Genomic DNA, 24,393 nt, shown 5'->3' with positions numbered 1-24,393 from the left:
TCAAACCAAGGAAATAGAAAATTAGGAGCTTGAATGAAATTGCATGTTCTGTGATGATTCATTGCGCACATTGCTAATGCACTATATGAGCTAACTCTTTGTTCTAATTACAGCTCCGTCCTGTCCCCCAAACAGTCACTATGAATTCTGCAGCACCAGCTGCGATCTGACATGCAGCAACCTCTATGCCCCGGTGCAATGCATGACCCAGTGTAAGGAAGGCTGCGTGTGTGACGAGGGCTTTGTTCTCAGTGGCGACCGCTGCGTCTCCATTTCCCAGTGCGGATGCATCCACAGGGGAATTTACCACCAGGCTGCAGAGATCTTCCACCCGAGCGGTTCATGCGAGGAGCAGTGTGTGTGTCAGGCTGGTGGGGAGGTTGTGTGTAAGGCATTCTCCTGTGGCAGTGGTGAGGAATGCGGGGTGGTGGACGGCATCCAGAAATGCCACCCATTTGGGTCTGCGACCTGTTCTGCCTCTGGCCATCCCCACTACCTCTCTTTCGATGGGGTCTCCTTTGACTTCCAAGGCACCTGCACCTACATCCTGGCCAAGACCTGCACTGATGTCCGTGACCTTACACCATTCACTATCAGTGTAAAGAAAGAAGATTGGGGCACCAGGAACATGTCCGTGGCCAAGCTGGTGTCCATTCAGGTGTATGGGATCACACTCACCCTGCTGCAAAACAAACAGGGGCTCATCATGGTAAGTCCTCCACATTCTCATGGATAGAGATTTTATTCTATTCTACGCAGGTTTGTTTGCAGTTTGGCCAACTCTCTAATGCCCCCTTGTGGTAAAGGTTGCGCTGCAGGTGGTCTGCCTCAGTTTCCCCTCTTGGGCTCCTCAATAGCTCAGAAGACAAGTTGAATAACAGCCGCCATCCTTAGGATTATTAAATTAGCAAACATGCAAAATAAAGTTTTCAAGTCCATCCATTTTTCTCCACACTAGGTCACTCCGAGGTCTTTCCTGTCTGTATTCATGCTCCCCAAATTTCAAATTTCCCAGCTGGAGTCTTCACTCCCATCAGCCTCTTGTTTCTCTTCTGTTCTCCCTGAGAAATCTTTCTGCAGGGCCAGCCTCCCATCTTCCTCCTACTGCTCTTATAGGGGAATCAGGTGGCTCCTGCTCAGGTGTGCCTCCTTAGTAAACAGCGTTGGATGACCTACTGGCCTTAAAGGACAAGCCACCCTCTTACAAATTCTTATAACATGCACATCCATGTAGTATTTCAGCACCTTCTAGCAACACACTAATTAACTTAACCAACTCTCAACCCATCACCAGGAGGAGATGTGTGTGCAGGGGAGAATTTTGTATTGGATTTACTTTTAAAAGTTATAAATATGCACTCACATTGCCTTATATATGTGTGTGTTAGAAACAGCAGGTCAGAGAAACACACCTTGCACTTGGGGAGGAAGTGGGGAGGTTTGTCAGGGTCCTTTGTTCCTGAGGGAGTTCATTCCCTAGTCTCGAACTGCTCACCAGTAAAGCTCCATCTCCTGCATAGGCAAACTTTACCCTTATTATTCCAGAAGAAGGAAGTGGTCAGCTATGATCTTCATCCTGGAGGTTTAATTGATCTTTTAGATACCTAGGGCCCAGGCCATTGAGTGTCTTGAAGATAAGGTGTAAGAGCTTGAACTGAATTCATTGTTTTCTTTGGAAGGCATCAGAGGGAGGAGAGGACAGTTTTGATGTGATCTCAGTAGTTCGTGCTGATGAGGAGACACTTCTGTACCTGATAGAGATTCTGGAGTGCTGAAGGGTTCATGCTATATCACATTACTGTAGTCCAGAAGAGAGGTGATGAAGGCATGAAATAATTGATGCCAGATCATCATCCATCAGGATGGGATAGAGTCTCCTGCCAACTGGAGATGGTTGGAAGTATTACTCATGGATGCTGCTATATCAGAGCTTCATTTGGGCAAGCTGAGCGTCCTCTTAGCTCAGCTCAATCTTCTTTGCCTCCCTTCTTGGATTATACACCATGTTTCTGGGAATTAATGATTCGGGGAACCCTCTACACATAATTCACATTTTTGCAAACATGGAATAAACTTCCTCTCCATTATAACTCCATTGGCTCTGTGTTGAAGAATTTCTCCCATGATGCATTACCCTGAGAAGCCTGAAGTCTAACTTGGGACAAATACAACATGTGGTAAATTGGTGGAGATAAGAGAAGGCAAGAGGTGAAGGAATGAGGTGTCACCAGGGAAGTGGGTGTTTAGGAAAGGAGAGATAGACAAGAAGTAGGAGAGTGTTCTGTGGGCAGGAGCTCACATGAAAAGGGGGGGCAAGCCAAACATGGTTGGAGAAAATAGGGATGGCAAAGAGAGAACCGGGAGGGAGATGAGGTGAAGGAGAGAGGAGAGAAGAGCCGTAAACTAGGGCGACAATGTGAAGACCTTGGAAGGTGAGGACAAGTCATCCCAAAGTGAAATCTGGAGTCATTCTGATTTATGCCATATGTCAGTGAGAGCAGAATCTTGCCTGTGTACGTGCTTGCCTGTGCTTACAGGGAATGTTCTCTCTTTCAGGTGAATGGGGTGTCCCACAACCTCCCAGTGATTGTGGCTGATGGGCGACTTAGAGCGTATCAACATGGCACAAACATTCTGGTGCAAACCAACTTCGGCCTCACTGTGAGCTACGACCTGGTTTACCAGGCCAGGGTCACCATCCCAGGAAACTACGAGGGCCAGACGTGTGGCCTGTGCGGGAACTACAACGGACAGGAAGATGAGAAGTTCCTGCTTCCTGATGGCAGGACAGCCCCTGATGCAGCAGCATTTGGCTCTGCTTGGGAAGTCCAGATCCCAGGAGCATCCTGTACAGACAAATGTGCTGGAAACAGCTGTCCAGTTTGTGAGGAGAGGAAGAAGAAGGTCTTCAAAGGGCGCAACTACTGTGGGCTGCTCACAGACCCTGACGGCCCCTTCACAGCCTGCCACGGCACGGTTAGCCCCAGCGTGTATCATAGCAACTGCCTGTATGATCTGTGCCTGGCCAATGGGGATGCACAGGTTCTTTGCCAAAGCATCCACAGCTACGTAATGGCCTGCCAAGATGCCGGGGCCTCCATCCAGCCCTGGAGGAACACCACCTTCTGCCGTAAGTGTGCTGATAGTGTAGGAGCTCTGGGATGCACTGGGGAAGGGAGAGGGTCAGTGTTACTGGGCATCTTGTTCCAGGCCTCTGGGTGTCTTCTGGAACTCTTCTGGGTGAGAACCAACAATCTCATGTTCCTTTCTAAAGGTGCCCTGTTCCTCTCCTCCCTGTCCTGCTCTTCTCTCCTTCGTGTCTGTCCCTCTACACTGTAGTGTGAGATCTTTCCAGCCATCCATTATGTCTCTCTCTATTTAAGCTGTGAGCTGCCCAGTCAACAGCCATTATAAGGTCTGCGCCGACCTCTGTACCACCACCTGCTCTGGAGACATCATGGACTGCCCGAAGATCTGTGCTGAAGGTTGCGAGTGTGACGATGGCTTCTTCTACGACGGCCAGGGCTGTGTGACTCCAGAAAGCTGTGGGTGCTTTGAGCGTGGGAGATATTACAAGGTACCGCCCCCTCCTAGAGATTCTGGGTCTAATCTAATTTTTGTTCTGTCCACATCTTAATCCCTACACTGGTCAAGAATATAGGGTTTGCTATACTGGATCAGAGCACTGGTCCATCAGAGATGGCTTCCCGCTCTGCTAGTATCTAATGCTCAAAATGCCAAAAAAAGGCATAATGCCCTGTGCCTGTTGTGGGGAAACTGAGGCACAGATAGGCACAGTGACTTGCTCAAAGCCACCTAGTGAGGGAGTAGCAGAAGGGAGGTTAAAATCTAGGAATTGTTCCTGGCCTTAATCCCAGTCCTCAGCCCATTAGACAGTCTTTCTCTCTAAAGGCAAGAGGAAATAATATTATGACACAATGGACATTTTTATAGATACATAGATTCTAAGGCCAGAAGGGTCCATTGTGTTCATCTAGTCTGCCCTCCTGTATAACCTAGGCCAGAGAGCTGCCCCAATATCATTCTGAGCGCACATCTGTTAGAAAAACACATCCACAGCTCTGGGCTTAGCGCTGTCAAAAATTATTTTAAATAATCGTTTCCAGTTACATTCTGTTATTTCCTGTTTTCCAAACGTTCTATCAGGCCAATGAGACGGTCCTGATGAACGAGTGCCAGCAAAGCTGCACCTGTATTCCTGCTCGAGGGGTGACTTGTAAAGCCCACGGCTGCTCCCGAGAAGAAATCTGCCAGATTAGAGATGGCGTCAGGACCTGCATCAGCGAAGGTACAGGACAGTCGTTTTAAACATGCCCTGAAAGGTTATTGTACCAGGCAGCGAGTAAGCAGCTGTGGTTATGTCTCCTCACCTTCCTCACACACTCTCCCCCTTCATTTAGCCTGGAACTCTGACTTGTAATAGTACAAAATTTCGACTGGAAAGATGGGAAGGCTTGTTGGGTCTCTACAGCAGAGTCGGGTGGGCAACTCTCAGGGAGCTGAGCACATTCCGTGATTCTCTCCATGGGTGCAGCCTGCGGGCTGCTATAAACAGAACACCATGGCTACATGCACTCTCGTAGGGACCATCAGTCAGCTGGGCAGTGTCAGACCCCTAATAGTACAAAATTTCAATTGGAAAGATGGGAAGACTTGTTGGGTCTCTCCAGCAGAATCGGGTGGGCAACTGTCAGGGAGCTGAGCACACTCTGTGTGAACAGCCTGGGGGCTGCTATAAACAGAACACCCTGGCTACATGCAGTCCCATAGGGACCATCAGTCAGCTGGGCAGTGTCAGAGCCCATTACTCATAGACTCATAGACTCTAGGACTGGAAGGGACCTCGAGAGGTCATCGAGTCCAGTCCCCTGCCCTCATGGCAGGACCAAATACTGTCTAGACCATCCCTGATAGACATTTATCTAACCTACTCTTAAATATCTCCAGAGATGGAGATTCCACAACTTCCCTAGGCAATCTATTCCAGTGTTTAACTACCCTGACAGTTAGGAACTTTTTCCTAATGTCCAACCTAAATCTCCCTTGCTGCAGTTTAAGCCCATTGCTTCTTGTTCTATCATTGGAGGCTAAGGTGAACAAGTTTTCTCCCTCCTCCTGATGACACCCTTTTAGATACCTGAAAACTGCTATCATGTCCCCTCTCAGTCTTCTCTTTTCCAAACTAAACAAACCCAATTCCTTCAGCCTTCCTTCATAGGTCATGTTCTCAAGACCTTTAATCATTCTTGTTGCTCTTCTCTGGACCCTCTCCAATTTCTCCACATCTTTCTTGAAATGCGGTGCCCAGAACTGGACACAATACTCCAGTTGGGGCCTAACCAGCGCAGAGTAAAGCGGAAGAATGACTTCTCGTGTCTTGTTTACAACACACCTGTTAATGCATCCCAGAATCACGTTTGCTTTTTTTGCAACAGTATCACACTGTTGACTCATATTAAGCTTGTGGTCCACTATGACCCCTAGATCTCTTTCTGCCATACTCCTTCCTAGACAGTCTCCTCCCATTCTGTATGTGTGAAACTGATTGTTCCTTCCTAAGTGGAGCACTTTGCATTTATCTTTATTGAACTTCATCCTGTTTACCTCAGACCATTTCTCCAACTTGTCCAGATCATTTTGAATTTTGACCCTGTCCTCCAAAGCAGTTGCAATCCCTCCCAGTTTGGTATCATCTGCAAACTTAATAAGCGTACTTTCTATGCCAACATCTAAATCGTTGATGAAGATATTGAACAGAACCGGTCCCAAAACAGAACCCTGTGGAACCCCACTTGTTATACCTTTCCAGCAGGATTGGGAGCCATTAACAACTACTCTCTGAATACGGTTATCCAGCCAGTTATGCACCCACCTTATAGTAGCCCCATCTAAATTGTACTTTCCTAGCTTATCCTTAAGAATATCATGCGAGACTGTATCAAATGCCTTACTGAAGTCTAGATATATCACATCCACCGCTTCTCCCTTATCCACAAGGCTCGTTATCCTATCAAAGAATGTTATCAGATTAGTTTGACATGATTTGTTCTTTACAAATCCATGCTGGCTATTCCCTATCACCTTACCACCTTCCAAGTGTTTGCAGATGATTTCTTTGATTACCTGCTCCATTATCTTCCCTGGCACAGAAGTTAAACTAACTGGTCTGTAGTTTCCTGGGTTGTTTTTATTTCCCTTTTTATAGATGGGCACTATATTTGCCCCCTTCCAGTCTTCTGGAATCTCCCCCGTCTCCCATGATTTCCCAAAGATAATAGCTAGAGGCTCAGATACCTCTTCTATTAACTCCTTCAGTATTCTAGGATGCATTTCATCAGGCCCTGGTGACTTGCAGGCATCTAACTTTTCTAAGTGATTTTTTACTTGCTCTTTGCTTATTTTCTCTTCTAAATCTACCCTCTTCCCGTAAGCATTCACTATACTAGACATTCCTTCAGACTTCTCAGTGAAGACCGAAACAAAGAAGTCATTAAGCATCTCTGCCATTTCCAAGTCTCCCGTTACTGTTACCCCCTCCTCATTGAGCAGTGGGCCTACCCTGTCCTTAGTCTTCCTCTTGCTTCGAATGTATTGATAAAAAGTCTTCTTGTTTCCCTTTATTCCCATAGCTAGTTTGAGTTCATTTTGTGCCTTTGCTTTTCTAATCTTGCCTCTGCATTCCTGTGTTATTTGCCTATATTCATCCTTCGTGATCTGCCCTAGTTTCCATTTTTTATATGATGCCTTATACATACTGTGGAGTGAGGGAGCTGCCCCAGAGCCCACAGACTGCAGCCAGGGATGGTGGATGGCAGGAACAGGGTACATAGCCACCACCATGCCAACCAACTGCAGATCCAGGCACCAATGCCCCAAGCACGTGCCTGGGGCGGCAAGTCGCGGGTGGCGCCCTGCCAGTCCCTGCAAGGGCGGCAGTCAGGCTGCGGGAGGTCCGCCGGTCCCACGGATTCGGCAGTAATTCGGCAGTAATTAGGAGTGGAGGGGTGACTGGGGCAGGACGCTGGAGAGACAGCAGGGCTCCGGGAGTGAGGGGGTGACTGGGGCAGGGTAGGGGAGGGAGAGCCATGCTCGGGGCAGGATGGGGAGCTGCTGGTACACTGGTACCTTTCTCTGCCAGAGCTGTTGCTGAGTGCTTCTCCAGGCTCCAGCAGCACCTTTTGCTCTCCCCCTTCCCTGGATGGCAGGTAACTGGACTTTTATATTACCTCTCAGCCACTCTCCTTGCCTGCTCCATGCTGGATGTCTGCTTGGGCCTAATATTTGAGGAGCCCAAGCCCAAGAAGGTCAGGTCATTTTCTGACCCAGCCTGACACTTCCTATGAAACTGAATGAGCGCCACAGCCACCTCTCACCCATGGGGTTGGCACCAGGGGTAGCGCTAGTTTTTTTGCCACCCCAAGTATGGCAGGCAGGCTGCCTTCTGCAGCTTGCCTGCAGTAGGTCCCCGGTCCTGCGGATTCAGCGGCTTGCCTGCGGGAGATCCGCTGGTCCCACGACTTCAGCGTACCCGCCGCCGAATTACTGCCGAATCCGTGGGACCGGCGGACCTCCCGCAGCCTGACTGCCGCCCTTGCAGGGACTGGCAGGGCGCCACCCGCGACTTGCCGCCCCAGGCACGTGCTTGGGGCATTGGTGCCTGGATCTGCAGTTGGTTGGCATGGTGGTGGCTATGTACCCTGTTCCTGCCATCCACCATCCCTGGCTGCAGTCTGTGGGCTCTGGGGCAGCTCCCTCACTCCACAGTATGTATAAGGCAGCCATGACACAGTGCTAGTAGGAGCTGGGCATGCAGCCACCTCTGTGCTGACCCCACAGGTAGGGTGGCCAACTCTCTCATTTGTGAAAACTGAACCTTGTCTGCTCCCTGCTCCACCTCTTCCCCCAAGGCCCTGCCCCTTGCTCGACCTCTTTCCCTCAAGGCCCTGTCCCCCGCTCCTCTTTCCCCACCCACTGCTTTCTCCACTACCCCCACCCCCCAGAGCTGAGCAGGGCTCTAGGGGTGGAGGGGTGACTGGGGCAGGACGCTGGAGAGACAGCAGGGCTCCGGGAGTGAGGGGGTGACTGGGGCAGGGTAGGGGAGGGAGAGCCATGCTCGGGGCAGGATGGGGAGCTGCTGGTACACTGGTACCTTTCTCTGCCAGAGCTGTTGCTGAGTGCTTCTCCAGGCTCCAGCAGCAGCTTCTGCTCTCCCCCTTCCCTGGATGGCAGGTAACTGGACTTTTCGTCAGGACCAGTTCTAGGTCTTCTGCCGCCCCAAGCAAAAAAAATTTTGGCTGCCCCCTGTCCCAGCCTTGGGCTCCCCCCCGCGCCCCCCTGCTGCCCCAGCCCTAGGCTTTCTCCCCCCACACCCCCTGCCGCCCCAGCAGCGTGTCTAGTGCTGCGTGGAGCCAGACATGCTGGTCTGAGTGGCATGGTAAGGGGGCTGGGGGATTGGAGAAGGGGTATGGGATTCCAGGGGGGTAGTCAAGGGACAGGGAGGGTTGGATGGGGTGGAGGTTCGGGTGGGCAGTCAGGGGCAGGGAGACTGGGGGTTAGATGGGTCAGGGGTTCGGGGGGGCACTCAGGGGACAGGCAGTGGTTGGATAGGCATGGGAGTCCCAGGGGTTTGTCAGGGGACAGGTAGGGGGTGGGGTCCTAGGGGTGAAGTTGGGGGTGGTCTCAGGAGGGGGCAGTTGGGGACAAGGAGAAGGGAGGCGTAGATAGGGGCTGGGGTCCCAAGGGGCAGTTAGGGGCAGGGGTCCCAGGAGGGAGCAATCAGGGGACAAGGAGCAGTGGCGCTTAGAGAGGTAGTGGGGTCCTGGGGGCAGTTGGGGCAGGGGTCCTGGGAGGGGGTGATCAGGGGACAGGGAGCAGGAGGGGGGTTGGATGGGTTGGGGTTTCTGTGGAGGGCAGTTGAAGGGAGTGGATGGTGGCAGGGTGGGGCTTCCCTCCCCGTGGAGTGTCCTGTTTTTTTAATGTAACATATGGTATCCCTACCACTCACAGCACGCTGCCGCATGAGGTCCCCCTCCTTCCTTTCCAGTTGGTAGTGGCCAAGGGAATGCTGGGAAATGTAGTTCTTTCCCTGCTCCAGAGCTGGCTCTATAGGCAGGGAGCTAACCAAGGAACTACAGCTCCCAGAACCCCCTGTTGGTTCTCAGCTCCCATGCTGGATCCTTGCCACCCCTGCAAATGGACTGCCCCAAGCAGGTGCTTGCTTTGCTAGTGCCTAGAGCTGCCCCTGCTTTTAGTGTCCGGTCAGCAGTGATGACTTTCCAGTCAAAAACTGGACATCTGGCAACCCTACGCACAGACAGAAGGAGAACAGCTGACTTGACAGAAGCCCAAGAGGGTCCCGTTCATTTCCTACTCAACCTGACCCAGACCTGACACTTGTAGTCAGCTCCCATGAGGTTTTGGTTGCATTGCAGGGCTCTGCTCCATACTCCCTGTCACATGGCCCTCTGTGTTCGCCACCTGCACTAGAGGCTGTGGGGAGGGTGACATAGGAGCTGGCTCTGCTGGCTCAAAGACTGCTATGGTCTCACCCTGCAGAGAGATTTTCCAGCAGAGGACTTGTGGGAGGTTTGGGAACTGTACAAAGGAAATGTGTATGGGAACAGACAGACAGATCAATCGATCATTTGGTCCATTTCACAAACAGGCTATATTAGGAAGTAGGATTCCAATGACACTAAATTTCATCCCAATTTTCACACCACCCTCAGCCCCCTCTCTGCTCTCATATATAACTAATTCGTCTGATATCTCTTGTCTTTCTGTTGTCTTTCCCTGCTAGTTATTCTATCCTGCAGTGTGGTTCGCTGCAAAGAAGGAACTATTTGCAAGATGGTAAATGGGCAGCTAGAGTGTGTGCCAGTTGTAGAGCAGTTTTTAAACTAGGAGATGGGGGAAAGCCAACTGCTGCAGAGGAGCATGTGGATCGGACACAGACTTCTCTTAGGGGAGAGTCTGATGGTAGGGAATCTCCAGGTTATAGTCAGGAACAGAGGACGGAAGAGGATAATGTAAGGGCCGGATCAGATGATAAACAGTCACATAAAAAAGAATCTGGCACATCAGAAAAGGGCGGACAAATAAACAGGGACAAGTTTTTAAAGTGCTTGTACACAAATGCTAGAAGTCTAAATAATAAGATGGGTGAACTAGAGTGCCTTGTGGTAAAGGAGGATATTGATATAATAGGCATCACAGAAACCTGGTGGACTGAGAGCAGTCAATGGGACACAATCATTCCAGGGTACAAAATATATCGGAAGGACAGAACAGGTCGTGCAGGGGGAGGAGTGGCACTGTATGTGAAAGAAAATGTAGATTCAAATGAAGTAAAAATCTTAAGCGAATCCACATGTTCCATAGAATCTCTGTGGATAGAAATTTCATGCTCTAATAAAAATATAACATTAAGGATCTATTATCGACCACCTGACCAGGACAGTAATAGTGATGATGAAATGCTAAGGGAAATTAGAGAGGCTATCAAAATTAAGAACCCAATAATAGTGGGGGATTTCAATTATCCCCATATTGACTGGGAACATTTCACTTCAGGACAAAATGCAGAGTTAAAATTTCTCGATGCTTTAAATGACTGCTTCGTGGAGCAGCTGGTACGGGAACCCACAAGAGGAGAGGCAACTCTAAATTTAATCCTGAGTGGAGCGCAGGAGCTGATCCAAGTAACTAACTAAAGCAGGACCGCTTGGAAATAGTGACTATAATACAATAGCATTCAACATCCCTGTGGTGGGAAGAACATCTCAACAGCCCAACACTGTGGCATTTAATTTCAAAAGAGGGAACTATACAAAAATGAGAGGGTTAGTTAAACAAAAGTTAAAAGGTCCAGTGACTGAAGTGAAATCCTTGCAAACTGCATGGGCGCTTTTTAAAGACACCATAATAGAGGCCCAACTTCAATGTATACCCCAAATTAAGAAACACAGTAAAAGAACTAAAGAAGAGCCACTGTGACTCAACAACCATGTAAAAGAAGCAGTGAGAGATCAAAAGATTTCCTTTAAAAAGTGGAAGTCAAATCCTAGTGAAGCAAATAGAAAGGAGCACAAACAGTGCCAGCTTAAGTGCAAGAGTGTAATAAGAAAAGCCAAAGAGGAGTTTGAAGAACGGCTAGCCAAAAACTCCAAAGGTAATAACAAAATGTTTTTAAGTACATCAGAAGCAGGAAGCCTGCTAAACAACCAGTGGGGCCCCTTGACTATCGTAATACAAAAGGAGCTCTTAAAGACGATAAAGTCATTGTGGAGAAACTAAATGGATTCTTTGCTTCAGTCTTTACGGCAGAGGATGTTAGGGAGATTCCCAAACCTGAGCCGGCTTTTGTAGGTGACAAATCTGAGGAACTGTCACAGATAGAAGTGTTACTAGAGGAGGTTTTGGAATTAATTGATAAATTCAACATTAACAAGTCACTGGGACCAGATGGCATTCACCCAAGAGTTCTGAAAGAACTCAAATGTGAAGTTGCGGAACTATTAACTAAGGTTTGTAACCTGTCCTTTAAATTGGCTTCGGTACCCAATGAATGGAAGTTAGCTAATGTAATGCTAATATTTAAAAAGGGCTCTAGAGGTGATCCTGGTAATTACAGACCAGTAAGTCTAAGGTCGGTACTGGGCAAATTAGTCGAAACGATAGTTAAGAGTAAAATTGTCAGACACATAGAAAAACATAAACCGTTGAGCAATAATCAACATGGTTTCTGTAAAGGGAAATCGTGTCTTACTAATCTATTAGAGTTCTTTGAAGGGGTCAACAAACGTGGACAAGGGGGATCCAGTGGACATAGTGTACTTAGATTTCCAGAAAGCCTTTGACAAGGTCCCTCACCAAAGGTTCTTATGTAAATGAAGCTGTCATGGGATAAAAGGGAAGGTCCTTTTATGGATTGAGACCTGGTTAAAAGACAGGGAACAAAGGGTAGGAATGAATGGTAAATTCTCAGAATGGAGAGGGGTAACTAGTGGTGTTCCCCAAGGGTCAGTCCTTGGACCAATCCTGTTCAATTTATTCATAAATGATCTGGAGAAAGTGGTAAACAGTGAGGTGGCCAAGTTTGCCGATGATACTAAACTGCTCAAGATAGTTAAGACCAAAGCAGATTGTGCGGAACTTCAAAAAGAACTCACAAAACTAAGTGATTGGGCAACAAAATGGCAAATGAAATTTAATGTGGATAAATGTAAAATAATGCACATTGGAAAAAATAACCCCAACTATACATACAATATGATGGGGGCTAATTTAGCTACAATGAGTCAGGAAAAAGATCTTGGCATCATCGTGGATAGTTCTCTGAAGACGTCAACGCAGTGCGCAGAGGCGGTCAAAAAAGCAAACAGGATGTTAGGAATCATTAAAAAGGGGATAGAAAATAAGACTGAGAATATATTATTGCCCTTATATAAATCCATGGTATGCCCACATCTTGAATACTGTGTACAGATGTGGTCTCCTCACCTCAAAAAAGATATTCTAGCACTAGAAAAGGTTCAGAGAAGGGCAACTAAAATGATTAGGGGTTTGGAGAGGGTCCCATATGAGGAAAGATTAAAGAGGCTAGGCCTCTTCAGCTTGGAAAAGAGGAGACTAAGGGGGGGTATGATAGAGGTGTATAAACTCAGGAGTGATGTGGAGAAAGTGGATAAAGAAAAGTTATTTACTTATTCCCATAAAACAAGAACTAGGGGTCACCAAATGAAATTAATAGGTAGGAGGGTTTAAAACAAATAAAAAGAAGTTCTTCTTCATGCAGCGCACAGTCAGCTTGTGGAACTCTTTACCTGAGGAGGTTGTGAAGGCTGGGACTATAATGATGTTTAAAAGGGAACTAGATAAATTCATGGTGGCTAAGTCCATAAATGGCTATTAGCCAGAAAGGGTAAAGAATGGTGTCCCTAGCCTTTGTTCATCAGAGGATAGAGATGGATGGCAGGAGAGAGATCACTTGATCATTGCCTGTTAGCTTCACTCCCTCTGGGGCACCTGGCATTGGCCACTGTCGGTAGACAGATACTGGGCTAGATGGACCTTTGGTCTGACCCGGTACGGACGTTCTTATGTTCTTATGTTCTTATGTCAGTCTCTCAGGCCACGTGCTGGGCTGGGGGTTACTTGCATTACCACACCTTCGATGGACGGGTGTATGATTTCCATGGCGCCTGCAACTACACGGTGGCCAAGACCTGCAGGGATGCCTCCGGCCTGCCCTTCTTCCACGTCACGGCCAAAAGCGAGAACAGGGGGAACACACAGATCTTCTACATTGGGTCGGTAATTGTCCAGGTGGATGGAGTCACCTTCACAGCAGCCAGGGCTGAAGTCGGCTTTGTGGGGGTAAGTGCTGGGTGTGATCAGTACTTAGATAGGATACCTTGAGAACATTTACCCAAGGTGTTGCAGGGAGTAGAATTGTTTACGTAGTAGAGGATGCTCTCCTCCTGAATTGGTGCTGTCTCTGAAGCCACGGCAGTGTACTGGGGGGTGCTGTACTATGTTCAGATGTAGAGGTATCCCAGTAGGGCGCACTCTCCCCTTGGAGTCAGTGATGACCACAATTCCCATCATGGCAATACCAGGTGCTGTGTGTCAGAATGGTGCAGATGGCAAGCAGGAGGCGCTGACCCAATTCCAAAACATGGCCAATGGAAGCAGGGCCTGCAGGTGGGAACAGTGCACAGAGCCCCCTGGCCTGCAGGCAGGGGCAGCACATGGAGCCCCTTAACATGCCACCATTTCCTGGGAGTCACACGGACTTCCTCCATCCCTGGGAAATGCTGGGGCCACTCGAGGTCAGCGCCGCCCGGAGCCCACACCTCGAACTCTGTCCCACTCCAACCCCCTGCCCCAGCCCTGAGCCCCTTCCCACACCCAAATTTCCTCCCGGTACCTGCACCCCACAACCCATCCTGCATCCCAACCCCCTGCCCCATTCCTGAGCCCCCGCCTGCACCAAACTCCCTCTCGGTGCCTGTACCCTTAACCCCTCCCACACCCCAATCTCCTGCCCCATTCTGGAGCCCCCTCCAACATCCTGAACCCCTCATTTCTGACCCCATCGCAGAGCCCACACCCCAGCCCAGATCTTGTACCTCGTTCCACATCCCAACCCCTTACCCCAGCTCAGAGCCCTTTCCCACACTCCAGCCCCCCCAGCCCCACCCCTGGCCCAGAGCTGCCTCCTGTACCCCCCTCATCCCTGGTATTACCCCAGAATGCTCAATCCCAGCTGGAGCCTTCACCCCGTCCTGCACCCCAACCTCCTGTGCCAGCCCAGAGCCCCTTCAACACTCCAAACCCCTTGGCCCCAGCCTGGAGCCCCCTCCTTCACCTCAAATCCCTCATCCTCAGAACCACCCCAGAGCCCGCACCCCCAGTGGAAGCTCTCACCTCCTCTGCATCTCAACCCCCTTCCGAAGCCCTGAACCCCCTCCCACACTCCAAACCCCTTGGCCCCAGCCTGAAGTCCCATTCTATACCCAAACTCCTCATCCCAGCCCCGCCCCAAAGCCCAACCCCCCAGCCTCCTGCACTCCAACCCCCTGCCCCAGCCCGATGAAAATCAATGAGTGAGCAAGGATGGGAGAGAGTGTGCGACAGAAGGAGGGGGGATGGAGTGAGCCGGGGCAGGGCCTCTGAGAAGGGGCAGGGCCTCGAGGCAGGGAGCAGAGCAAGGGTGTTCAGTTTTCTGCAGTTAGAAAGTTGACAACCCTAGACGTGGCCCCCTCCCCTGCAGGAGCCACTTCCTAATGGCTCTAACTGACACAGTCCCGTCCTCTGCAGGATCTGCTCCCTAATGGCTCTAGGTGACAGCTCCCTCCCTGTAGCCACTTCCTAATGGCGCTAACTGATGTGGCCCCATCGCCCTCAAAATTCCAACCTTTGAACTGTTTACAGTGTCGTGGTCGCCATGCTGGTCCCAGGGTGTTAGAAAGACAAGGTGGGAGATGTAATGTCTCTTATTGAACCAACTTCTGTTGGTGAAAGGGACAAGTCTTCCAGCTACCCAGAGCCCTTCTTCAGATCTGGGAAGGGTACTCAGGGCTGGTCTATGCTAGAGAATTAGATTGACGCAGATGTGTCGCTCAGAAGCACATAGGTGCCAACTTGTTGGTTCTTGGGGGGTGCCCCAACCACTCTACACCCCTTTCTCCAGCCCCCACCTCTGTCCCGCCTCTTCCCGCCCCCGCTTCAACACTTTCCCCAAGCCCCTGCCCCCTCTGCACCCCCTCCTGCCCCCGCTCCTTCCCCTTCCCCCCCGCGCCTCCTGCACACTGTGGAACAGCTGACCTTGGTGGGCAGGAGGCACTGGGAAGGAGGAGGAGGAGCTGATCTGCGGGAAAAATCCACACTGAGCGATGTAGTTAAGCCATCATAAGGGCTTGTCTACACTGACAGAGCTGCACCAGTGCAGCTGCAGAGCTGTAGCACCTAGTGAAGATGCTACCTAGGCTGACAGGACAGGTACTTTTGTTGGCGTAGGTACTCCACCCAGTCTACACTACAGTGCTAGGTCAATGCAAAGCAGTTGACCTTGACCTAACTATGTAAGTGTCTACAGTAAAATTTCACACCTGCCGACATAACTGTCCCTGCTACATCGACTTAATAACTCCAGCTCCATGAGAGGTGTAGAGTCAATGTCAATGTAGTTAGGTCAACGCCATATCAATGTAGGTACTGCGTAGATTACATGGACTGTTACTGGCTTTGAGAAGCCATCCCACAATGCCCCACACTGACAGTACAATCGGTCCAAGTGCTCTTGGTGAGGATGCACATTGCACAGACACAAAGAGCAAAGAGTAGACATGCACAACTGATGTAATCACTGAGATGGCTTTATGCTGACGAAAATCAGGTCAACTTAATTTTGTAGTGTAGTCATGCCCTGATGGGTGGTACCTATATCAACAGGTGATGCCCTCATGTCAACATAGCATTGCCTGAACTGGGGGATAGGTCAGTATAACTGCGTTGCTCACAGGTGTGGATTTTCCACAGCTGCAGCTTTCCAAATGTAGATGAGCCCTCAGAGTGTCATAGCTAAATACAAGGTGGAAGATATTGTTTTGCATAAGTGGTTAAACCCACTGACATCACAGGACAAAAAGGGTGGGTTATAGGGTTACAGATTGCTGTAATAATCTATAATGCCAGTGTCTTTATTAAAGCCATGATTTTTACTGTGCAGGAAAGTTAAGAATTTAGGATCCTAGTCTTGACTTTTGAAAGTGTGGTTCCATTATCAAACAACTTTCAAAACATTAAAATCCTCCAAAAAGAATTACATTTCTCTACCCAGCTCTATTTAATATGATGTTTTAAAGTAATTCTGGTTCAGATTTGGGTCCAGGTTGCACCCCCTTGCTAATCTGAGTAGGGGCCACTTTGCAAATGACAGACTAGTGCCATTGATTGTGACCTTTGCCCTTTCTTTCTCACCATGAAGGTGAATAACACCAGGGCCCACTTACCCATCTCCCTGAACAACGGGGCCCTTTGGCTCTATCAGAGTGGCACCTCCCTCATCCTCCGTACTGACTTCAACCTTAGAGTGTCCTATGACTGGAACAACCACCTAAGGGTCACTGTCCCCAGGGTCTTCTCCAACAGCCTGTGTGGCCTGTGCGGCAACTATAATGGGGACCCCTCCGATGACTTCCGGACCCCAGATGGGGACCTGGCTCCCAGTGTTGCTGCCCTGGGGAAAAGCTGGGCAGTGGAAGATGAGAATCAGTTTTGCTGGCACGATTGCATTGGAGGTTGCAGATCCTGTGACCCCAGCATAATCAAAAAGTACAAGGAGGAGGCCTTGTGCGGCCTGGTAACCAAAGTCTCTGATGGGCCCTTCAGCCAGTGCCACAGCAAGGTGGATCCTACAGTCTACTTCGACAATTGCGTGTATGATCTGTGCCACAACGAGGGCTACAGGAAGGCCCTGTGTGAGGCCCTGAAGGCCTACGCGGACGCCTGCCAGCTGGAGGGGGTCAGGATTGGGGAATGGAGGCAGCTGGCCAGATGCCGTGAGTACAGATTTGTATGCCAAGGTGTATGGTCTGGTGGTTAGACCGGGGAGCCTGGGGCTCAGCACTCTTGAGTTTAGCCCTGGTTTTGGGAGGGGGCATGATTGAGTGGTTTGGGATTGAGCAATGATTGAGAAACATAGGTGTGCGCACGGAGTGTGCCGGGTGTGCTCAGGCACACCCTAATGCCTGCGGGCTGGATCCGGATCTGGTCCCTCAGGGCTTTGGATCTGGCCTACGGGATTTGCCCCTTCAGAAGCGGCTAGCACTGCACCTCATCCCTGGGGGGGAGGGTGGGGAAGGCAGACGGCTCCGTGCATTGCTCCAAGCACTGCCCCCTGCAGCTCCCATTGGCCGGGAACGGGATCCGTGGCCAACGGGAGCTTCGGGGATGGTACCTGGAGGCGTGGCAAGGTCAGCGCACAGAGTGCTGTGCCTGCCACCCCCCCCCAGGGCTGCGTAGGGTTGTGATGAGTAGCACAGAGTGATGCCAGAGCAGGCAGGCAGTGACTGTGCCACTGCAGGTAAGCGGCACTGGGCCAGAGCTCAACTCCTCCTGCACCCCGCCCCACAACTCTCTGCCTTGAGCCCCTTGCCTGCACCTCGCACACCAACCCCCTGCCCTGAGCCCCCTTTTGCACCCTGCCCCCAACTCCCTGCCTTGAGACCCCTGCTGCACCCTGCACCCCTCCTGGACCCCAAATTCCTGTCCTGAGCCTCTGCCTGCTCCATACTGCACCCCAACTCCCTACTCTAATCCCCCTGCCCGCACCCTGCACCCCAACCCGCTACTCTGAGCCCCCTCCTGCACTCTGCACCCTTCCTGCACCCCAAGCTCCTTCGTATACCCCACACCCCTCCTCTGCCCCAATCCCTTGCCCTGAGCCCTTTCCTACACACTACACACCCTCCCACACCCTGCACTCCAACCTTTATGATGTTCGCTTTAAAAAAATAAAGAAACAAAATTCCCTGGGAGCACACCCTAATGAAATGTGCTGCGCATGCCTGTGTTGGCAAATCAGGATGCCTGGGTTCTATTGTACCCACAGTATTTGTCTGTCTGTGGTATTGCTAAGGTGCCTGTCACTTTGAGAATCTAATGTCCACTGATAACACACGGGTGGCTGGGGTAAAATGACGCCTGTTTTTAAGTTACTCTTCCTACCATGAACCTGATCTGATAAGGTGCTAATCACCTTCCGCAGTGTGCTGAGCACCCTCACCTCCTGTTCAGGTCACTGGGATTTGAGGGCTCTCAGAGCCCCACAAGATACATCCTCCTCTGCCTATTTTAAATACTGCTTTTGCATGGAGAGAACTTGCTGCTAAATCTGTGGGTCCTTCACTCCCCAGCCATGGAGTGCCCCCTGGAGAACAGCCAGTACCAGCTCTGTGGAACAGCCTGCCCAGGCACGTGTGTGGACCAGTCAGCCCCCAGCAGCTGCCAAGAGCCCTGCGTGGAAAGCTGCCAGTGCAAGGATGGTTTTGTACTGAGCCAGGGAAAATGCATCCCCAAGGGCAGCTGTGGGTGCCAGTTTGAGGGGCTCCCCTATGCCCCCAATGAGAGTTTCTGGATTGATGAGGTATGTGGGACACGGTGCATGTGCAATGCCACCACTAGACAAGTTGAATGCATGGCCGCTACGTGCAGACACTCAGAGAGATGCGGGCTAGTGAATGGCGTACGGGGCTGTTACCCCTCCAGCTATGCCACCTGCTCTGTGACAAGGAATCTGCACTATGCCACCTTTGACGGACAGAGATACGACTTCCAAGGCACCTGCCGCTACCAGCTCACGGCTCTGTGTGAGGAGGCAGAGGGACTGGTGGCCTTTGAAGTCAACTTCCAGGAAAACAATACGGCTCCTGTACAGATCAAGGTTTATCAGACCAACCTCAGGATCAGCAATCAATTCCCTGGGAAAGTCCTGGTGAGTTTCTCAAATTGTCTCTAATCTCTCTAAAATATTTATGAAAGGTCACCTGTGTGATCCAGAAAAGTTGGAGACAATGCAAGGAAGGATTTTGAAATATAGGGTGAATTTTAACCACATTCTTCTATAAACAGGGAGCCAATGGAGAAATTTAAGGATTGGGGTGATGTGGTTACACTTCGGATATGTGAGAAGGTGTCTGAATCATGGAATTGTAGGTCTGGAAAGTACCACGGGAGGTCATCTAGTCAAGTCCCCTGCACTCATAGCAAGATTAAGTATTATCTAGACCATCCCTGACAGGTGTTTGTCTAACCTGCTCTTAAAAATCTCCAATGATAGGTATTCCACAACCTGCCTACGCAATTTATTTCAGTGATTAACCACCCTGACAGTTAGGAAGTTTTTCCTAATGTCCAACCTAAACCTCCCTTGCTGCAATTTAAGCCCACTGCTTCTTTTCCTGTCCTCAGAGGTTAAGGAGAAAATGTTTTCACCCTCCTCCTTGAAACAACCTTTTAAATACTTGAAAATTGCCATCATGTCCCCACTCAGTCTTCTCTTCTCCAGACTAAACATACCCATTTTTTTCAAATCTTTCCTCATAGGTCATGTTTTCTAGACCTTTAATCATGTTTGTTGCTCTTCTCTGAACTTTCTCCAATTTGTCTACATCTTTCCTGAAATGTGGCACTGAGAACGGACACAATACTCCGAGTCCTAATCAGTGCACAGTAGACCAGAAGAATCACTTTTTGTGCATTGCTTACAACACTCCTGCTAATATATCCTAGGATGATGTTTGCTTTTTTTTGCAACAGTGTTACACTGTTCAGTAATAGTTAGCTTGTGATCCTGTTTGACCCCCAAATCCCTTTCTACAGTACTCCTTCCTAGGCAGTCATTTCCCATTTGTATGTGTGCAACTGATTGTTCTTTCCTAAGTGGAGCACTTTGCATTTGTTACTCTTACTCCTGGGGAAATTCTCGCATAATTGTGTATTTACTCACATCAAAAACATTTTGCCTAAGAAGTGCTGCAGTTCTGCCTTTTTCCCACCAGAGGCCGCTGTGGCGCCAGAACAGCCAGCTGCTTTATGCCCGCTGGTCTAGTGCCACAGCGCCCTCTGGTGCGCAAAAGGCAAAATTGCAGCACTTTTTAGGCAAAACGTATTTTATGGGGGAAAATACTAAATTCTGTGCCCAGTGGTGCTGAATTCCCCCAGGAGCAGCACCTTGCCCGTGGAGGCAGTTTAGGACAGAGTGGGGCACACAGGGCTGCTGAGGGTCACAGACTGGGGTTCAGAATGACCTGGGGGGGGACAGACTGGAGCATGGGCTCAGGAGCTATTGGATGACAGTGTTGAGCCTGGGGATGGGGGAAGGGGGCTGCAGAGACCCGTGTGGATGAGGGCTGTGGGGACAGAGGCAGACATGCCTGTCTGAATGGGAGAGGCTTGGGGTCATCCAGGGTCTTCACGGGGGAGGCTTCCCAACACCCTAATAATCCCATGCCCCACAAAGAAAAACCTCCCATCCACACCCAACACCCTCTAGGGTCACTCCTAGGCTCCTTCTCACTCCCTGAGGCCCTCAGTTCGTTACTCCTGACACCCAAAGTCTTTGCACTGCTTTTGACACGTGCAGAAAACACTGTTCTGTATTGTAATTTAAATGAATTACAAAAGTTCTGTATGAATATGCCTAGTAAGGAATCTATTTGTCAAAAATAATTCATCAGAATCCTCTTTTAGCACTTTCTATCTCTCCCAACTTGCATCGTCTGCAAACTTTATAAGTGTACTCTCTATGCCATTATCTACATCGCTGATGAAGATATTGAATAGAACCAGACCCCAAACTGATCCTTGCAGGATCCCCCTTGATATGCCCCTCCAGGTTGACTGTGATCCACTGATAACTATTCTCTGGAAACGGTTTTCCAACCAGTTACATACCCACCTTATAGTAGCTCCATCTAGGTAGTATTTTCCTAATTTGTTTGAGAAAGTCATGTGAGACAGTATCAAAAGCCTTACTAAAGTCAAGATATACCACATCTACCTCTTCCCTCCCATCCACAAGTGTCCACACTTTCACAGTGTGCTCTCATCCCCAATGAGGCACCTCCTTGTGGCCACAGCTTGGAATCAGCTCTGCCTTTCTGAAGCCCCATCCTGCGAGTGCTCACTCTATGACACTCTCTCTCTACCTGAACTAGATGACTCCCTCCTTGTGGCTTGGCCCCCTGGCTACCTCACTGTAGTTTCTCCTTTCTGGGAGGTTTGTGTACCAGGTGTCACCAACTGTCCCAGGCAGTCTTCCAATTCACTGCCCCTCAATGGTACCACATACCGGGTGGCTGGTAGGGGAACATGGGCTCACCCTCATCTTTGTGTTCCAGCCCAGGGACCCTAAAAACAGCAGCTAAGGTCTATCCTGTCCTATGCCTTGTTTCTGTTTCCTTAGCTTGCTTCCTACGTTGCCTCTATCAGTCTCCTTCTCTACCCTTCTCCGGGTACACCCTTCCCTCTTGGCCAAGCCCTCACTTTTCCTAGCCTCAGAGAGTGACTGCCGACCTCCCCCGGCATCCCCCTTCTGCCCTCAGCTGCCTTGCTTTATATCAGCCCCACCTGTTCCTGTTCAGGTGAGCTTCATCCTTTAATTAGTTCTCATTGCTCCCTGGCTCCTCCTCCAGGTGCATCTTAGGTGGTTAATTGGCCCATCTAGCCACCTTAACCCTTTCAGGGGCAGGTGTGGGGTGAGCATCCCTCACAGTGTCACTAGCATCCAGCAGAGGTGGGAACCTGGGGAGCTGGGGGACAGAGAAGAGGGACCTGCAAAAGCTAATGCCAGGGGAAATTCAAGTCTGGTTAGACCCAGGATTTGATGATGATTTGAACAGAGGTGGTTTATTATTGTAATCATGAGCCAGAGCTCAGTGCTGGGGTGGGAGGTTCCACCACAGGCAAGCGATGTTTTGTATCCCATGTGTCTTGCTTTAACAGGTGAACAGTTTCCTGATGAATCTTCCCTTCAACCTCATTGATAAGAAAATCACTGTGTACAGAAATGGCTGGACCACAGTGATCCAGGCAGACTTTGGCCTCACCGTTACCTTTGCCGGGTGGTCAGGACGCACCACGGTGACTCTGCCAGTCACCTACGCTGGAGCTGTGTGTGGTCTGTGTGGCAACTTCAACAGTGACAGTGAGGATGACATGCTCATGAGGGATGGCACGCTGGCACCAAACCCCATCAGCTTTGGCCAGAGCTGGAAGGTGGGCGACCTCCCGGGATGCTCTGCAATAACGATACCACCATGCGCAAGTGTAGAGGCTATTGAAAAAGAACAACGAGGTAGCAGAGGGCAGTGTGGGCTTATCCTCCACAAGAGTGGCCCCTTCAGAAAATGTCACAGCAAAGTGGACCCCCATGGATACTTCGTAGACTGCGTGTATGGCTATTGCGTCCTCAGTGAGCGGGAGAGTAACATGTGCCAGGCCGTTGCTGGCTATGCTGAGGCATGTCAGGAAGCTGGAGCTATGGTGCATCCCTGGAGGACTACGAAATTCTGCTGTGAGTCCCCCATGTTCACCGCTGCCTACCCGATGGGGATCACTGTTCCAAGCTGGCTGGTAGATGTTGGTTTAAATGCTGAGCTCATCAAGTGATGTAGAACATTTCTTAATTTTCAGAGGAGCCCAAAGTATGGGTACAGCACAGGCAGTGGCCATAGAAGCTGCCCCCCTCATGGTGCCCTATCAATGTGCTGCAGCCCAGGCCAGAGAGGCACTGTCTAGAGATAGACTCATAGACTTTAAGGTCAGAAGGGACAATTATGATCATCTAGTCTGACCTCCTGCACAACGCAGGCCACAGAATCTCACCCACCCACTCCTGGAACAAACCCCTAACCTATGTCTGAGTTACTGAAGTCCCCAGATCATGGTTTAAAGACCTCAAGGTGTAGAGCAAGTGACCTGTGCCCCATGCTGCAGAGGAATGCGAAAACCGCCCAGGCCTCTACCAATCTGCCCTGGAGGAAAATTCCTTCCTGACCCCAAATATGGTTAAACCCTGAGCATGTGGGCAAGACTCACCAGCCAGCAACCAGGAAAGAATTCTCTGTAGTAACTCAGATCTCACCCCATGTAACATCCCATCACAGAAAACTAGGCATATTTACCTGCTAATAATCAAAGATGAATTAATTGCCAAAATTAGGCTATCCCATCATACCATCCCCTCCATAAACTTATCAAGCTTAGTCTTAAAGCCAGATATGACTTTTGCCCCCACTGCTCCCCTTGGAAGGCTGTTCCAGAACTTCACTCCTCTAATGGTTAGAAACGTTCATCTAATTTTAAGTCTAAACATCCTAGTGTCCAGTTTAGATCCATTATTCTTGTGTCCACATTGGTACTAAGCTTAAATAATTCCTCTCCCTCCCTAATATTTATCCTTCTGATATATTTATAAAGAGAAATCATATCCCCCCTCAGCCTTCTTTTGGTTAGGCTAAACAAGCCAAGCTCTTTGAGTCTCCTTTCATAAGACAGGTTTTCCATTCCTTGGATCATCCTAGTAGCCCTTCTCTGTACCTGTTCCAGTTTGAATTCATCCTTCTTAAACATGGGATATCAGAACTGCACACAATATTCCAGATGAGGTCTCACCAGTGCCTTGTATAACCAAGATTCTTGTTATTAATCCCTAAATGCATGACCTTGCACTTTTCACTATTAAATTTCTTCCTATTACTATTACTCCAGTTTACAAGGTCATCCAGATCTTCCTGTATGATATCCCGGTCCTTCTTTGTGTTAGCAATACCCCCCAGATTTGTGTCATCCACACACTTTATTAGCTCATTCCCACTTTTTGTACCAAGGTCAGTAATAAAAAGGTTAAATAAGATTGGTCCCAAAACCGATCCCTGAGGAACTCCACTAGTAACCTCCTTCCAGCCTGACAGTTCACCTTTCAGTATGACCCATTGTAGTCTCCCCTTTAACCAGTTCCTTATCCACCTTTCAATTTTCATATTTATTCCCCATCTTTTCCAATTTAACTAATAATTCCGCATGTGGAACTGTATCAAATGCCTTACTGAAATCGAGGTAAATTAGATCCACTGCATTTCCTTTGTCTAAAAAATGTTACCTTCTCAAAGAAGGAGATCAGATTTGTTTGGCATGATCTATCTTTTGTAAAACCATGTTGTATTTTGTCCCAATTACCATTGACCACAATGTCCTTAACTACTTTCTCCTTCAAAATTTTTTCCAAGACCTTGCATACTCCAGATGTCAAACTAACAGGCCTGTAGTTACCCAGATCACATTTTTTCCCTTTTTTAAAAATAT

At 49.4% G+C, this 24,393-nt stretch overlaps 1 protein-coding gene across 7 annotated transcripts in view; it reads left to right on the top strand.

Annotated features, from left to right (window-relative positions):
* LOC127038134 (IgGFc-binding protein-like) overlaps positions 1-24,393 on the top strand; it is a 121,036-nt gene that overhangs the window by 18,152 nt on the left and 78,491 nt on the right. For 4 of the 7 annotated variants that reach the window (XM_050930568.1, XM_050930566.1, XM_050930567.1 and 1 more), the window contains exons 11-18: positions 114-709; positions 2,557-3,130; positions 3,384-3,577; positions 4,168-4,309; positions 13,145-13,398; positions 16,514-17,087; positions 18,444-19,021; positions 22,033-22,603. In XM_050930568.1, the coding sequence (XP_050786525.1) occupies positions 114-709; positions 2,557-3,130; positions 3,384-3,577; positions 4,168-4,309; positions 13,145-13,398; positions 16,514-17,087; positions 18,444-19,021; positions 22,033-22,603 (3,483 nt within the window). The remainder of the gene's footprint in view (positions 1-113; positions 710-2,556; positions 3,131-3,383; positions 3,578-4,167; positions 4,310-13,144; positions 13,399-16,513; positions 17,088-18,443; positions 19,022-22,032; positions 22,604-24,393) is intronic. The other 3 variants (XM_050930571.1, XM_050930570.1, XM_050930569.1) reach the window with 3 other exon arrangements.

The sequence above is a fragment of the Gopherus flavomarginatus genome, chromosome 20, assembly GCF_025201925.1.
Source record: "Gopherus flavomarginatus isolate rGopFla2 chromosome 20, rGopFla2.mat.asm, whole genome shotgun sequence".
NCBI classification, from domain to species: Eukaryota; Metazoa; Chordata; order Testudines; family Testudinidae; genus Gopherus; species Gopherus flavomarginatus.
The sequence above is the reverse complement of the archived record's forward strand: the minus strand, read 5'-3'. Positions and strand labels throughout refer to the sequence as shown.